The sequence below is a fragment of the Protopterus annectens genome, chromosome 2.part1 (genome assembly GCF_019279795.1).
Source record: "Protopterus annectens isolate FY-2018-M chromosome 2.part1, PAN1.0, whole genome shotgun sequence".
Classification (NCBI taxonomy): domain Eukaryota; kingdom Metazoa; phylum Chordata; order Ceratodontiformes; family Protopteridae; genus Protopterus; species Protopterus annectens.
The window spans coordinates 98,480,433-98,496,798 of NC_056729.1; the positions used below are offsets into that span (position 1 = coordinate 98,480,433).

Consider the following 16,366-nt stretch of genomic DNA (forward strand, 5'->3'; position numbering starts at 1 on the left):
GCTTTTACATTCCACATAAAGCATACCTTTATCGCCTGGTGCTATCTCTTGTGCCTTCTTAAAGTCTGCCTTTGGACATATAAAAAGAAAAAGGAAATTAAAACCAGAGTACTGTGGCATAAAAGTACTTAAATTAAACTGAACATATAAAAACAGACTACATTTACCAGTGCTTGTTCAAAATCTTTTAGCCCCTGCCAGCCTTGACCCCTTCTGTAGAGAGCTTTAGCATTTGCTGGATCCATATCAAGGGCCTGTAAAGAACAAATGTTCACTTTGTAATGCACACCATTACAACGCCACATGCATATAATGTAATGATACAGTAATCTAGTCAATTTGCAAAATGAGTAAGTGAACTGGTCCACTGTGGACTCCTTTCAGTTAAGTCATCATTCAAAGAGGTTTAAACAAGCAAAATAAAAGTTCAAGCTGTACTTGAACTATTCTGAAGTCTTACAGGCAGTGTAGCCAACCGATGTGTGGTAACATCACATGTTATGCACTACGGAATGGCAGAGATAGTTAAGACCTGGTAGAAAGCAAGCATGTAATCCTTTACAGTACATCCAAAACAGTGCATGTGACAAAAACTAGTTAACAGAGAAAAAGGCACCAAAGATTTACAAGTTTGGTTCAAACAGTGGTAACAAATCACAGAATAACTGAAAATGAAAATGCCAGTTATGGAAATGAAACTACCTATAGCAGCAGCACTCTTAAGAAACATGAACAAATGTGTTCAGTTTCTGGTCTTACTTTACCTAAATTAAGACACTATACATTTAAATAGAGAAAAGGGATGCGGCCACATGCCAAGTCAAATCACATATTCAACGCAATGTGCATAAAGCAGCAGTACTCAAAGGAATTAAACCAATGTCTTAATTTAAGTCACTTACTGAATAATACTGTGTACTTCTCCTCAAATGCTGAAGAGCTAGCTACAGAAAGTCAGGAGACGTAACTAATTTTGGAGTGTTCAGTCTGAGTAAAGAATTCATAGAGGGCAGCCACATACTCTATATCTCTGCCTTTTCTCTCAACATTTAGGCACTCCCATAATGTCAGAAATAAAAAAAATGTATATGTAATTACAGAACAGAACAAGAGTTTTTGTTTGGAAGTACAGAAGTATAAGTTTCAGTGGAAAAGCAAGTCACAATTTCAACCATTTCGAATTCTACTATATTTTTTGCTGTACGGAAATTTAGCAGAACACTAGACACTTTGGATCAAGAAATTTAACTTGCTCCTAAATGCCGAATGGATTAACCAATAAGCCTGAAAAGGTAGTACATGCTATATCCCAGCATGACCCTAGGGAAGAATGAAACCTAAAACAACAGCAGCAAGACTGAAGGTCTTTTTTTTTTTTCAAACTCACACTTTCCGCTGTCAACAGTGCAGAATCACTTGAATAAAATAACCAACAGGCAGCAAGTCTTAAAAAAACAAGGCACTTAACAGTGCATATATGAATTTTACAAAACTAAAATTCTGTATTTAAAAATGGCTAAATTAAAAAAAATGTGTACCTTTGGCTGAATGGATATTATATTTGAATGGCTGCTATGCTTTAAGTTTAAGTAGCACTTTGTCAAATGTCTTTGAAGAATGCATGATTCCCTTAATGTGACTAACACCATAAACCTGAAAGGATGGTTTATGCCTTCCTTTAAAATGTTTGGCTAAAACATTTTAACTTTACTTCTTTGAATATCATGAAGGTGTCTCCTGACTATTTAACCTAAAAAGTGAGATGTTTTACCTACACAAAAACAGCAGTATATCCTGCACTCATGAAAGTTACTGCACACTAAAGTCCAAAAATTATTATGAGCCTATGAAAACGTTGCTATAGAAGCCATTTGTTCTTAGCAATGGCACAAAGTCCTATGGAGACTACATTTGCTCCTGCTACTGAGCTTAAGAATAGACCCAGTTTGGCAGTTGCATGATTCATTACTAAGAGACCAAATCATCTGTGGTATAAGACATAATGAAAGTTCATGCTGTGAACTGAAACAAACCTGACATATCAAATGTTGTAGATGTGTGCACTGCAAGTGAAATATTTACACTAAAGTTTTAACTCGGGGGGGGGGGGGGGGGCATGCCAAATAAAATGCGGTCAAAGTCAGGACACTGCTTGCATTACTAACATTTCATACAAGTCAATTGACTAATCTGTAAGAAATGTAAGCAGAAATACTTTCTTCCTATATAACGGAGTATTTAAATGCATACAATCTAGCTCCTAATTTCAAGAAAGTAGTCATGGACTGGAAAGCATTGTGGAGAAGTTCAGATCACATTATAATGGATACAACCTAAGAAGGACCTACACTTTTATGTTATTGCCACTTATTGTATTTTGTTGTTTTCTATTTTAAGTAATCTGCAAATTGTTTAAATTATTTAATTCTCAATTACTGGTGCAAGTTTTCATTGTACATTTCAACTACCTAAAGGCCTATTGCTTTTTTATTACACATTGGAAAAATAAACAAAAAATGGTAAGAAAGAAAGAAACAGAATGTGTTTTAAAAGAAAAGTAAAGCTATGTGAGAATGAAGCACAGTCATGAGCTACAGATAAAAGCTTGTTCAATTAAAAGATGCTAATAAATTGTACAGAATCCATGCTAGAAAAGTACATTTTGATAAGATGTTGTTGTTGTGTCTTTCATTTTTTCCTGGTTAAGGGTCGCCACAGAGGAACTCCGGTCCGCTGATGATTGGCAGTAGATTTTTACGTGCCGAGTTGCCAGCTCTGACCCACAACCTTCAACGAAGGTACGCCCATTCACGCATATCTCCACACAGAAGACGCTCTAGCTGAGAATCGAACGGGACAATGTCTTACTGTGAGGCGACAACGCTACCGCAGCACCATCACCGCATGTGCAAGTCCAAAACCAATGCTATAGGATAAAAATAAAACAATATTATTAGACGGTACTAGAGAAATGAAAAGACTTGAGACAATGCAGTCTGAAAAGGCATCTGAAGCACTAAGACACAAGTCAGACTGTCGGAAAGAGATGCTGAGAATTAATCACCTGAGTGCTGAATTTAAAACAGATACAGCTGAAAAGCACATTGCTTTGTCTACAGCAGTTTTCTATTAGCTACGAACAGAGACTTAAGTGCACACTTACTGTGGTTACTCAGAGTCATTAAGTCAAAAACTGATAACATTAAAGTACAATATTATTGTTCATATCACAGAATGTGAAGCAATTCAGTCTTTATTTTGTGTGTGTTCGTTTGTGAGAAGCTAGCGATGGTAAAATATATTCACAGTGTAAAACTAAACTGCATAAATGTACAAGATCAGTCATGGATGTTATGCAAAACTGTAACAGACATCCTGCGTAACTTTGCAAATTTACTTACAGGGACAGAAAGGCTGTCAAGAGAAAATGTCACACCAACAGAATGCTATGTCAGTAATATACACTCTCAAGTAAGTACAGGTGTAGATCGTAGTACGAAATAAATGGTATTGAAATCTAAGGTGTAAACATCCAGAACACTGTCAGTAAATTCACTGAGACATAAAATTATGTTGTGGCAACAAGTTTTGTTCTTCTGAACAGACTAGAATTAAACTTAGAAGACATATGAGGAAGTACAGGAATAAGAGAGGAACTCTGTTAGACATACTGTGGATAATAAGCAAGTATTTTTAAATATTTGAATTTGTACAAGTGCAATACCCTTGATTACATTATGTTGAATGATAAGTTAATAGTTGACTTAAGGTACCTGGCTAATTTCTGACGCTATATCATCACTGACTGATAATTCAGAAAATGACATTTCATTTCAATTTAGATGGATAGTGTCCAAGTTATTTTTGAATGATGGTGAGGAAATGTTTGTTAAGATCAACTCATGTTTTGCTGCTGGACTGGGTGGGATTAACGGAGAACTGACCCCACAGACAAACAAAACATGTTTATTTCATCAAGTATTGAGGTTTCCTACATTTTAACTCTACATTTGGGCTTTATTTTATATTTTTAAATGTAATGCCAGAGTCTGCCCACATGGGGTCCAGCATCTTGAATATGTAGTCTAAATCCAGGTATCCCACAATGCAGTGTTTGGCTTTAAAGTATTACATCATATCCACCGAGCTCCTCTCAATGCATTGACTTTACATGTGTTTTCAGTTATACCCTACTTTCTCTTTTAGTCAGTCAGGTTTAATTACGTTTTGCTTTTCAGTGACTACTTAAAAGACTAACAGGGATGATCACACAGAACAGTATCCTCAGCATATGAACTTTGTCTCCTGCTGCAAGCTATCAATCACAGCAGCAAACAGCTAAAATTTGCCACTTTGACAGATACTAAGGGAAGGTATTTTAAAGGAGGGAGATGAGTTTAAGGACTACAACTCAGCCATAATAAAAGAATGAAAATTGGCTGTTTTAGAAAGAAAAACAGGAACCAAGGATGAATATTGTTCAGTGTGATTATTCCTGTTTGTCTTTTAAGTAGTCATTGAAAAGCAAAAAATGGTAATTAGACCTGAATGACTAAAAGAACGCATGGCGGGAGCAGTTTATAATCTCGAAATACTGAAATGTCGAATTTCAGTATCTCGAGACTATAAACCCGAATGTTTAAAATAGCGAAAGATCATAATCTCGAATTCGAATATCTCTGATTCGCGGTTGACATAGGTGACACTTGGGTTTCCAACTGAAAACAGAGTTCATCCACAGGCAACTGTTTCAGAGTACTGGCTGTTTTGTTTGAATCTCCCTCTGGAATCTAATCATATGCGAGATGTAGCTCAAGGCACTGATGGAGAACATACTTGATGCATAAAACTGCTTCCCAAGTCTATCAATCATCCTTGACTCTGTTAGGTGGATGAATAGACTGTATGTTCTCCAGAATGTCTCTCTTAGTGGCTGCAGCAACCAGTATTGAGCTGACAAGAGGTCCTTGTCTGCCTTTGATGGTATGGGGCACTATATCAGGGTTCCTGGAGATGGGCTCAGCTACAATGAGGTCCATCCAGACCTTGCAACAAACCATATCTGCCAGTTTGTTGGGTGTGAGCACTACCCATCTAGAGGAGAGGGTAATTTGTATGCCTCTTGTAAGATATCTTCTGCTGGAGAGGTGGGGTCTATAAGTCAGAATATCCTCTTCTCTCATCATCTCCAATCTTTCACTGAAGGACACATTTTCTGGAAGGAATCTGGGGGAACTTTGCCCTTTGGCAAGATCTGTATCCACAAAGGGTGATTCTGAAGGTGAGCCACGGTACTTCCTCTTCCTAAGGGGACTAATAGGAGAGTTATCTGAGCTCTCCTGTGAAGAGGTTACTGTGGATCTCAGCAGACTAAGCCTACAAGCCCCATGAAGAGTCAATTTGATGGATGGCCAAAACCTTCAGTTTCGATGATGTCTTGGAGAGAAATTGGTAGCCTGTTACCATGGATAATGAAGTGCTTTGCTCAGCTCTCCACTGCATTGTTGAATCCACTTAAGTACTTGGGTTCAGAGTCAAAGGAATCACCAACGTCAAAGTCTGTGTTGATATACTTGCTCTGACATTGACCGTTGGCACTGATGCTAAGATGGGGACCTTTGGTACCATGACATTAAATGCCTAGTGTTTCTGACACTAAGAACAGCACTGAAATGATTGATGCTCTAGCCAGTGAATTAGTCACTACAGCACTATCCGGAATCTTGTGGCCCCTGGCATAAACAGGGTTGGCACAGAGGCAATCACTAGTACCAGGGGAGACTGCATGGAAAAACATGTGCCGATCTGTGCAAGAGTACCAGAGGTCGCAGTCAGTATTGACGACCATTGTCAGAGCCAAAACATGGCCCAGAGGAGTAATGGATTCCTAGGTTGTCAAAAGGACTTGCGTGCGGCAAGCTGAGAAGACTCCATATGCTCCCAACCTAGAGGTGTAGGACTCCACAGGGACCTGTGGGAGCAGCGAAAAGACAATAAAGGCAGTCTGAAAAGCATTAACAGAGAGTTCCTCCTCTGAAGGAAAAACAAAAGATATGAACTTACCAAAACAATAGATCTGTGTTGTCTGCTTATGTTCTTCCTCAACAGAATGGTTATCAGATCCATCCTAAATCCAACTTCAACCACCCTCAGTCTTCAGATCTAGTGCTCAGGCTCCTTCACTAACCCATAACCCCCTGCAATGAGAGAGAGAGAGACCTCCGATCAAGTTTGCCTACATACCAGAATAAAGGAGACAGCCCCATCATATGAAAGATCAAAAATCACCTAGTATAAAAAAGCAGCTGGCAAACCAAGAGCTTAAAAAGTACATGATCAAGCCAAGTAATTCAGTACAGTTGCTTCAAGAATCAAGGGAGAAAACTTTCAGGAAGGGAAGCTGAGGAAGGATGGAAGCAGACAACATATAGCTAGCATTATGGGAAATGTATAATTTTCATATCTGTTGTTGTCTCTTTAGTCCTTTCCTCAACGGATGGGACAGAGTCCCTAGCTACTAGTACACTTGGGAGGTCTCATGGGAGGATATTACAGAACACAGCTGAACCAAAGGAGATTCTTGACCTTGACTGTAAATCCAACTTATAGTGAGTTATGAAGTTATAAACACTGGACCAGGTAGCAGCAGCACAAATTTCATCTAGCGAGACTCTGGAGAAGAAGCTACAGAAAAAGCCATATATATCTAGTCAAGTGAGCCTTTGGAGGTTTAGGCAACAATAAACCTTTTGCTTTGCAAACATGGGAAATACAATCATATAACCAGAGGAAAGCTTCACTTTAGAAACTCTTTTTCCAGGTTTGACTAAGAAGGAGGAGACAAATAATGGATCAGTCTTTCTAATCTTCTTAGTACACTGTAAACAGAAATGTAGCTGTCCATGTGCATCCAGCAAATGTAACTTATATTCACCTTTAATACCTCACGAAACTTCCAAACAAACAAATTAAAATAGCCCTAAAAAGGCAAAATAATAAAAAAACAAATGGCTAAAAACACAATGACTTTATTACATAAAAATCCAATTGGCAACTTGAGACAAAAGCCTAGGCTTTCTATCCATCCTTTGAACTGGAGAAACCAAGTGGTTAGTCTGACGGCATGAATGCCTGGGTGAAGCAGCCTGGACAGTGAGAGAGAGAAGATGTGGAGCTGACCCCAGCACCGAGGGAGGATGAATCAGATGAGACCAGATAAAGGGAAACCATGCCAAAAGGGAGCAATGATGATTGTCTTGTCCTTTCTCACCAATAATTTCTGGAGATATTTCAGTAAGACAGGGACAGGAGGAAAGGTGTACAGTAGACCGGGATGGGGGCCAAGTGTGGACCAGAACATTCCTCTGTGACTCCCCCGCCTGAGAGACAAGTGAAAAATACCTGCTGCAATTGGAGTTGTGAGGGGAGGCAAACATATCGTAGCAAGGTTGGGCCCAGAGGCTGAAATCAGATCCGTCAGTGTGGAACTGAATGACTTCTTGTGAGGGAGAAGGCTGGACCTTCTCAACCTGTCCACTAGAACAATGGATTTCCCCTGAATGTACATTAATATCAGAAAGTGATGAGAAATCATTGCCCACTGTCATACTCAGATGGCCTTCTGACACAAGCAATAAGACTGTGTCAGAAGGCCATGAGAGTATGGCCTTCTGACCCAAGTGATGGGATTGTGTTCCTCCCTGTTTGTTGAATTATCAAGACCACGGACATGCTGTCCATCTGTATCGAGATCACACCTAATGGGACAGCATCCTGAAAGGCCTGCAATGCTAGATGACAGCTCTCATCTCCAAAATGTTGATTTGAAGACTGGGCTATGTAGGGGAGCATGTGTCCTGGACTGACTTCCCGAAGAAATGCTCCCCACCCCTAAGTGTGAAGTGTCTGTGGTCATTATGGCCTGTGGGGATGGTAGAACAAAGGGACAGCCCTGGAAGACTAGTGAGGATTCCAACCAACATTGGAATACGCGATCTGCAAATCCTTGTGGTCGAGACCTGAAAATTCATAGGCTGACTTCTGATTAACCAATGAGCCAACAGAATACACTAAAGTCTCATGTAACACTTGGCAAGGAGGACCAAAGTGATAGCCTCTGCTATCGAGCAGAATCAGTTTTACTGGTAGCTTCTGGCATGAAAGAACAGTGAGTGCTTGTTTTTTTTTTTTTGTTAAACACATTCATTGAATTATCACTTGTGACACAAGCACATTTACATTTATATAATAGTAATTAAACTGTATTAACACGTTAAACATTATGCTTCAGACATATATTGCTATATATCATATAACCCAAGCAGCATTACATAAATTATTACATTTCTGACCCTTTTTTAAACAAGAAATATCTTTATTAAACCATCACGTATGACATAAGCAATCATACATTTATATAAATGAAAACAAACCACACCAATACAATCCTAGTTGCAAGCATTTTACATCACAAACCATACTGACACTTCCAGTTGCAAACATTATACATCACTTATAATCTACCCAATCATCTTCTAACATTACATAGCTCATTTAAGTCCTGACTTCTTTTAAACCTCATTTCTCCAGTGTGGATTGTTCCCACAATTTCTATTTTTTCCTATGTAGTTTGCTCCTACCTTTTTCTAAAGATGTCAATTTCAGTTGTTTTACCTGCTACTATATTCACTACTTCTAATATAGTTGCTTTAGATTTTGATTTCCATTTTCTTGTAACTGCTTTTTTGGCAGCCACCATAATTAGAGACAACAAGACCTCACCATGTCTAGGAAATTCCGATTCTGTATCATTGCTCAGAAAAATAATTTCCCTCGTCACACCAATCTGCTGACCCAGCATCTCCAACAGTGCATCCAGCAGGAAATCCTTAAAGTCTGCCAACTCACTACACTTCCAGAAAAAATGTTCCCAATTACCTCTTTCTTCCCTGTCACACTTCCAACATTTGCCATCTACCGGAGGAAAAATTCTCTGGAGTCTACTTGAGGTATAAAAATATCTACGTAAACATTTCCTAGCAAAAATCCTAAATCTTCTAGACTTTGTTGCGTATTTGGGAGACATGCATATATCCTCCCACTATTTCTTTGTGAATTGCTTATCCAATCTCACTCTCTTCCCAATCCTTTCAAACCTCCACTGACTGATAGTTATCATGCAATATTTTATATGCTCTAAGTATTCCTTTTTTAATGGCAGCTTCTGTTCTAGATTCTACTAAAAATTCTACCAGTTCTGGTCTTTCATTTAGGACCCCCCTATTTCTTTCTCTTTGCTTATACTCGGATATCAATCCTTGATAGGGAAGGCAATCTCTAACTTGCAGTCCAAATAAATTCTTGGCATCTTTCCATTCTACCGACTTTCCCTCTGTAGTTATTTGCTCCCAGTACCTTGGTTCCTTTGCCAGTTTTCTCCAATAAATTCCTGCCCCCTCTTGCCTATTGTCTCTATTTCTAATTGCAGTCATCCTTATTGACAGAATCTCATTTTACCAGTCCCATGTTGGCTTTATTTCTTATAAAACTTTCTGCTACTTTATGGATATAATATTCTGCATGATTAGCGAGTGCTTGATTGTTGATCAAGGAAATCCTGGTTTGGGGAAGCCTGGTGATTTGCAATTTTGTGTCCAAAAGTGCTGCAATAAATTACAAGGCCTGTACCAGACGAAACTTTGACTTGGCTGTATTCACCGTGATGCCTAGTTAAGAGCCAACTTGGAGAAGAAAGTCCCTGGTTTGGAAAAGATTCTTGGTGGGGGGGCTTGAGGGCTGTTATGATAGAGTCATCTAGATATGGGAACACTCAAAACCCTTGTAGCCCGATGTGAACTCCAACCACTTCCATGCATTTGGTGAACAGTGTATGTGTGTGTGTGTGTGTGTGTGTGTGTGTGTGTGTGTGTGTGTGTGTGTGTGTGTGTGTGTGTGTGTGTGTGTGTGTGTGCGTGTGCGTGTGCGTGTGTGCGTGTGTGTGCGTGTGTGTGTGTGTGTGCGTGCGTGCGTGCGTGGGGATATGGACTGTACCATGACCATCCAGAATTTATTTTGTTTGACAAAAGTTTTTCAAGCGACTTAGGTCCAAAATGGGCCTGAGGTCCCCGTTCTTTCTTGGCACTAAAAGGACTCTCAAGTAAACTCCACACCCTTGCTCTTCTGGTAGGGCCTCTTGAATAACTTGATTTTTTAGCAGCTTTCCTATTTGTAATGCTGCTGTTTCCCTTGGAGAAGGAAGAACACTGGGAAGTTTCTCTAAACTTGGTGGAAGGTGGAGAAAAGGGATGGAGTAGCCTCTGGTTATGATCCACTACATCCAAACATCTTGACTGATGGACATCCAGGTTGTGGGGTGCAGGGACAAGCACTCCCAAACTGCCTCCAGAGTGTGGCAGTCAGGTAAACATTCAGGAGTGCTGATAAGACCTATTAAGAGAAGAGACCCAGAAAAGCCCTGATTTTGAGAGCTGCCTCTGCCACAGGAACATCATCCACCATTACAGTTCTCCCCTCTGCATCGAGTGTTCGGTACAACAAGTACATTTGTGTACACTTACCATAAATGTAGATCTTCGAGTGTATTCACTGTTGCAGTCATCACATTTGGGTTATCTGCCTGCAGGTAGCCCTCAGCAGTCTTGAATACCAGAGTCTTGGATTCCTGCGTCGGATGCTGTCTTTTCTTCCATGACGTTGGGTCTTTAGGGGGTATAAAACATGCAGCGGATGCCATTACATCAGTTTTTCTTGCCCCAGATGCCAGGTGCCCCCACAATGGGAAGCAATTATATGTTATGGCACACCTCCATCCAAAAGCAAACACACCTGATAACTTAAATATGCCAAACAAGAAGGAAAGGTTAGAGCCAAGAGAAGTCATGGGGCTGGAGGGAGGGAAATCAGGACTGCAACAGTAACATCTACATTTATTGGGAGGGTGGCCTAATGGTTAAGGTGTTTGCCTTAGAAACACAAGGTACAGGGTTTGAATCTCACAGGGGATAATTGGCTAGGCTTAAAAAAATGGCTCATAAGGGCAGTTAGCCTAGTATTAATCTATGAATCTATGAATCTATGGTAAGTGTACACAACTGTACTATGTTCTTCGTGTTTCACTGTTGCAGTCATCACATTTAAGTTGATTCCCAAAGCTAAGGAAGGGAGGAGGAAGTTAGAGGGCATTAGGGCCAGCTATTAAGCCCTGCAAAACTGCAGTGGAAAAAACAGCTCTGGATTTAGAAAAAAGAGGCATGTGGTAATGCTTGGTGAAGGTATGTACACAGCTCCAGGTAGCAGCTTCTAGGATGTCCCTGGTAGGGACTCCTCTGAGAAAGGCTGCAGAGGTAAATGCAGCCCTGGTGGAATGTGATCTTATCCCCTGTGGGGTAGGTTTTCCATGGTGCTTGTAGCAGAAATAAATGCAATGGGCTATCCACTTGGAAATGATTTGCTTTGAAATGGCCTTCCCCTCAGCCCCTGCATCAAAGCCAACTAGCAGCTGTTCAGATTTTCTGAGAGGCTTAGTCCTGTCCAAATAAAATCTAAGTTGTCTGTGCACGTCCAGAGAGTGCAGTATTCATTCTCCTTTGTTTTGTGGATTAGGGAAGAAAGTAGGCAAGTGAATGGACTGATTTAGGGCCACACTAGACACCACCTTGGGCATAAAGGAAGGATTGGTCCCGAGGGAAACCCTGTCTGCATGGAAGATAATGAAGGATTCCACTGCCATGAGGGCCTGTAATTCAGACACCCTTCTTACTGAAGTGATGGCTAGAAGGAATGCTGTTTTCCAAGAAAAGAATTTCAACTCTGCTGTTGCAGCTGGCTCAAAGGGAGGGAGAGTGAGCTTTTCCAATACAAATTTAAGGTCCCAGGCTGGAGTAGGGGCTCTCCTGGGGGGGGGGGTCTTAAATTTTTGGCCCCTCTAAGGAATTGTTTTAGCAGAGTGAGAGAGAAGAGGGGTGGCTCAGTATTATAATGAGCTGAAATGGCAGAGGCATGAATTTTAATTGACGATAAGGATAGGCCCTTGTGGAGCATTTGTTAAGTACTGAAGAAAATGAGATAAGCTGGGCACCGTTGTGCCCATCCCCTGTGTCTGGCTCCAGGAACAGTATCTTTTCCACTTTTCAGCATAAGATTTTCTAGTACTAGGGCTTCTGGCCTCCAAAATGACATCTAGCATCTGCTTACTGAGGGATGCTATTGGGGAGCTGAAGGAATTAGCCAGTCTGCAAGGTTCATGGTTTGAAGCTGAGGGTGCAGAATCTGGCCCTCCTGCTGGAACAGCAGGGAAGGGGTCTGAGGTAGGTGCCATGGTTCCAGCAGTGTCATACTGCGCAAGAGGGGGTTACCAGTGCTGGTGTGGCCAGTCTGGTGCAATCAGTATTGTCCTTGGCTTGTCCTGTTTGCTTTTTAGCAGAACCTTCCAGAGGAGAGGCAGAGGGGGAAAGGCATAAACTGAGAGGCTTTCACAGGTAAAGGACAGGGCATCCACTTTCCAAGCTTGACTGTTGAGAGTTCTTGTGCAGAATTTGTCCAACTGGTAGTTCTGAGGGGAGGCAAAAAGGTCTACCTCTGGAGTCCCCCATTTGTTCCTCAAGAGGTTGAATATTTTTGGTTCCAGTTTCCATTCGTGTGGGTCCATGAGATTTCTGCTTAAGTCGTCTGCCAGTGAATTAAGCTTGCCTGGCAGGAATTGAGCTTGTAGGTGCACTTGGAAGCTCAAGGCTGTGTTCCACACAGCCATGGCTAGTCTGCAGAGAGAGTACAAGTGAATTCCCCCCCTGCTTGTCCATATAACTGTGGTGTTGCCTGTCTTTACCAATAGTTGTCCTGGAAGAATGCAGTCTTTCAAGGCTGTCAGGGAATTCTGTACAGCTAACATTTCTTTTTGGTTGATATGCAGGTGCATCTGTCTCTGGTTCCATTTGCCCTGAATGCAGTGCCCTGCCAAGTTAACCCCCCATGCATAGTCTGATGCGTCTGTTAGGGTTTGGGCGGCATGGGGTAGAGTGAAAGGGAGCCACTTGTTGTGGTAGCAGCCTCTGCCCACCGAAGGAACTCTGTCTTTATACAACGAATTCAAATAAACGCAGCAGGAGTGAAATTAATCCACCAAGAAGACACTATTTAGCTAGCGCTTTCGTTTTACTACATTGAGTAAAACTTTTTCAGACAACGAAAAAATGGAGTTAACCCCTTAAATAAGCAGCACTCCCATGAATAAATTAATCAATTAAAACTTTAAAGTATGCCCAACAAATAAAATCATGTCAAATACATCATTTTTTTTTATAAAAACCTGTACCTCACAAGTAGTTCATCCAAATGCTTACTGTAAAAAAAAAAAAAAATATATATATATATATATATATATATATATATATGAAGCACTTGATAAAATGTAGAAAAGGGGTTGAAAATTAATGTGGACAAAAATGGATAAAAATAATTAATGGTTAAAATAAGTGGACATGGAAGTAAAAATCTCATAGGAAACAACCTTGAAGTCGTTGAAAATATGCTGAGAATGTGTGATTATAAAAATATTAAAAATATTCACACATAGTCAAATTCTATTAATGACCAGGGATCCACCACTTTAAACTTTCTTACAAGTTGCTACTCATCCAGGCAAAACTAAAACTATACCTACAAGAATATTGCAGAATATTATACAATAGATGTAAAATATTAAAACAATATATTTAAATATAAATATAGAAAAATGGAAAAATGATGGTGTGAAAAATAATATAATTAAATATATGCCCTAAAACTGATTTTGAAATTGACGCTAATAAAAACTAATAAGGGGCTCACATTATCTCCAGTACTGAAAATGTTAAAAGTTAATGCATAAAACTGTATCCCTATGACAGGGTCTTACCATGTTTCACTCCTGGACAGTGTTTCTTTAATTTTTGTACTGACTAGGGTCATCTTTCTGTCTTAGTAGTTCTAATATTTTGCCGAATAAGACATCCTCAAAGGGAGATCTCGGGGACTCCTACCCCTCATCAAAGTCAGCATCTTTGGATACGAACTCCTGTGGGGAGTCACTGTGCCTGCTTTTGCACTTGTGCTTCTGACAAACCTACTTCAGTTGTTTGCTCTACTTTGGACTCTGAAACCAAATATGGGTTCTCAATGTAGATAGGCTCTAGATTTTTGGAGAATGGCTGATATGATGAGAGAGGGGGAACAGGATCAGGACACAGGGAAATCCTGGTGGCAAGGGTTAGATCCAAGCCGAGAGGGAAGTCTGCTCCCTAGAGTGAGACAGTACTTTCAAAGGCTTCAAATGCATAGGCCAAGACAGAACCAGGTACCGTTCCCATAGGATCCAAGGTCCCCAAATAGGATTTGTCTCTAAGTCCCACTTGGTTCTGAAGCAGATGTAGGGATGAATTGTCCATCACCAAAGTCCCAACTAAAAGGGACAGTTCTGAGAATCTCAAAGTCGAGCCTGTTCCCCTGTGTCTGATGCAGATGCCTTGATCCTAAGATCCATCAGAGATAACACTGGAGTCAAAGACCACCATATCTTCGCATCAGAAACTGACACCCTGTGGAACTCTCACATCCAAAAGCCTTGACTCCAAAGGACGCATCAGAGAAGAAGCAATGATTTGATGAGGGAAAGAAACCATTCCCCTGTCCCTGTCAGGGGTGGGAACTGGGTGAACTCCCAGCTGGATTTGGATCCTCTAAGAGTTGGCTGAAGAGCAACTGAAAGCATGCAAGGTGTGGAACTGACACCAGACAAGCCTGAGGTTCGGTACTCCAGGGAGAAGCTATCATCTTTCCCATAACCTTGAAGTCTGTTTCAACATCCGCCTGATCTGAGGAACCTCTCTCAGACACAGAGACCAATGCTCACAAGGGGCAGACAGCCTAGATCAAAGCAGGAAACCCTGAACTGGACAGGGAGAAAGGCCAAAAGGAGGGGATCGGCACCAAAGCCTCATAGGTTGAAGTCTCCAACACCAAGAACTGGGCTATAAGAGATGGCTCCATAGATGGCACACCGGACTCTGCATCAAGTCCACAGGTCTAAGCCACACCAAGGTCAGAAAAATCTAATTAGAGTGAGACAGACTTAGACCTTCCCATGTCGAGATGGGAGCTCAGGCTGGCACCAAAGATGCAGGCTCCAGGATGAGTACTTGCTTCAACACTGCCAGTTTGGAGACATGGACCAGGACAAGAACAATGGCAGGGAATGCTCAATCTATTCATTCTGCCCTTGATGAAGGGGAAAGAACAGGTAGTTATGTACGCACCATAACGATCAATGTATGTGGTCTATCTCACCTCACATTCTTTACTCACGGGTTCAGAGCAAAGAATCGGCTCCGACTCGGCCAACTTATTTCTCTAGCACGAAGTCTCTAATTGGCTGGGCTAACCCGGTATCCCAAGATGCACCTCGCCCTAGCCCCAGATCTAGTTTGCAGCCATTCCAGTCACACCCCACACACACACACAACTGCCACTGGAAGGAGCTCCAGCCAGAAAGGAAAGAAAAAACAACTGACATTGAAGGGCTCTCAGCCAATTTTCCTCCAAACCCTATAGGAAGTGGGCAGGTGGGAGGGTACGTAAGAATGTGAGGCGAGATGGACCACATACATCGATCGTTATGGTGAGTACATAACTACCTGTTATGTGGTCCTATCTCGCCTACATTCTTTACTCACGGGACAGCGTCCCCAGCACCTCTATCCTGGGCGGCTCATAGGAAAATACTCCTGAGAACCATGGAATCAAAGGAAGCCCGGCCCCTAGAAGCCACATCCAACTCGTAATGAGTAATAAAGGTGTGCGGAGAGGCCCAGGTGGCCGCAGCACAAATATCATCCAATGAAAGCCTGGCATGGTAAGCTATTGATGTAGACACTGCCCTGATAGAATGAGCTTTGACGGGAAAGGGTAAATTTCTGTCTGCTGACGAACAGATAAAGGAAATACAATCTTTGATCCATTTAGAAATTGTGCTCTTGGAAACAGGACAACCTGTTCTGTTTTCTGAAAAGGACACAAACAGTTGATCAGACTTCCTAATATGCTTAGTCCTGTGTAAGCAGAATCTTAGTTGTCTGTGCACATCCAACTGGTGAAATCTAAACTCTGCTTTATTGGAAAAGTTTGGAAAGAACACTGGTAAACTCAATAGACTGATGAAGATTAATGGTGGATGACACCTTCGGAAGGAAGAACGGGTTAAGTCTCAGGGAAACTCTGTCCTTATGAAAGGTCAAATACGGAGGTTTAATGGACAAAGCTTGAATCTCTGATACTCTTCTGGCTGATGTAATGGCTACTAGGAAAGCCGTCTTCC

General features: G+C 41.2%; 1 protein-coding gene across 3 annotated transcripts in view; it reads right to left on the reverse strand.

Moving 5' to 3' along the window:
* PPID (peptidylprolyl isomerase D) overlaps positions 1 to 16,366 on the reverse strand; it is a 779,435-nt gene that overhangs the window by 148,074 nt on the left and 614,995 nt on the right. For all 3 annotated transcript variants that reach the window (XM_044062049.1, XM_044062050.1, XM_044062048.1), the window contains 2 exons: positions 168 to 254; positions 27 to 69 (listed from right to left, as the gene is read on the reverse strand). In XM_044062049.1, the coding sequence (XP_043917984.1) occupies positions 27 to 69; positions 168 to 254 (130 nt within the window). The remainder of the gene's footprint in view (positions 1 to 26; positions 70 to 167; positions 255 to 16,366) is intronic.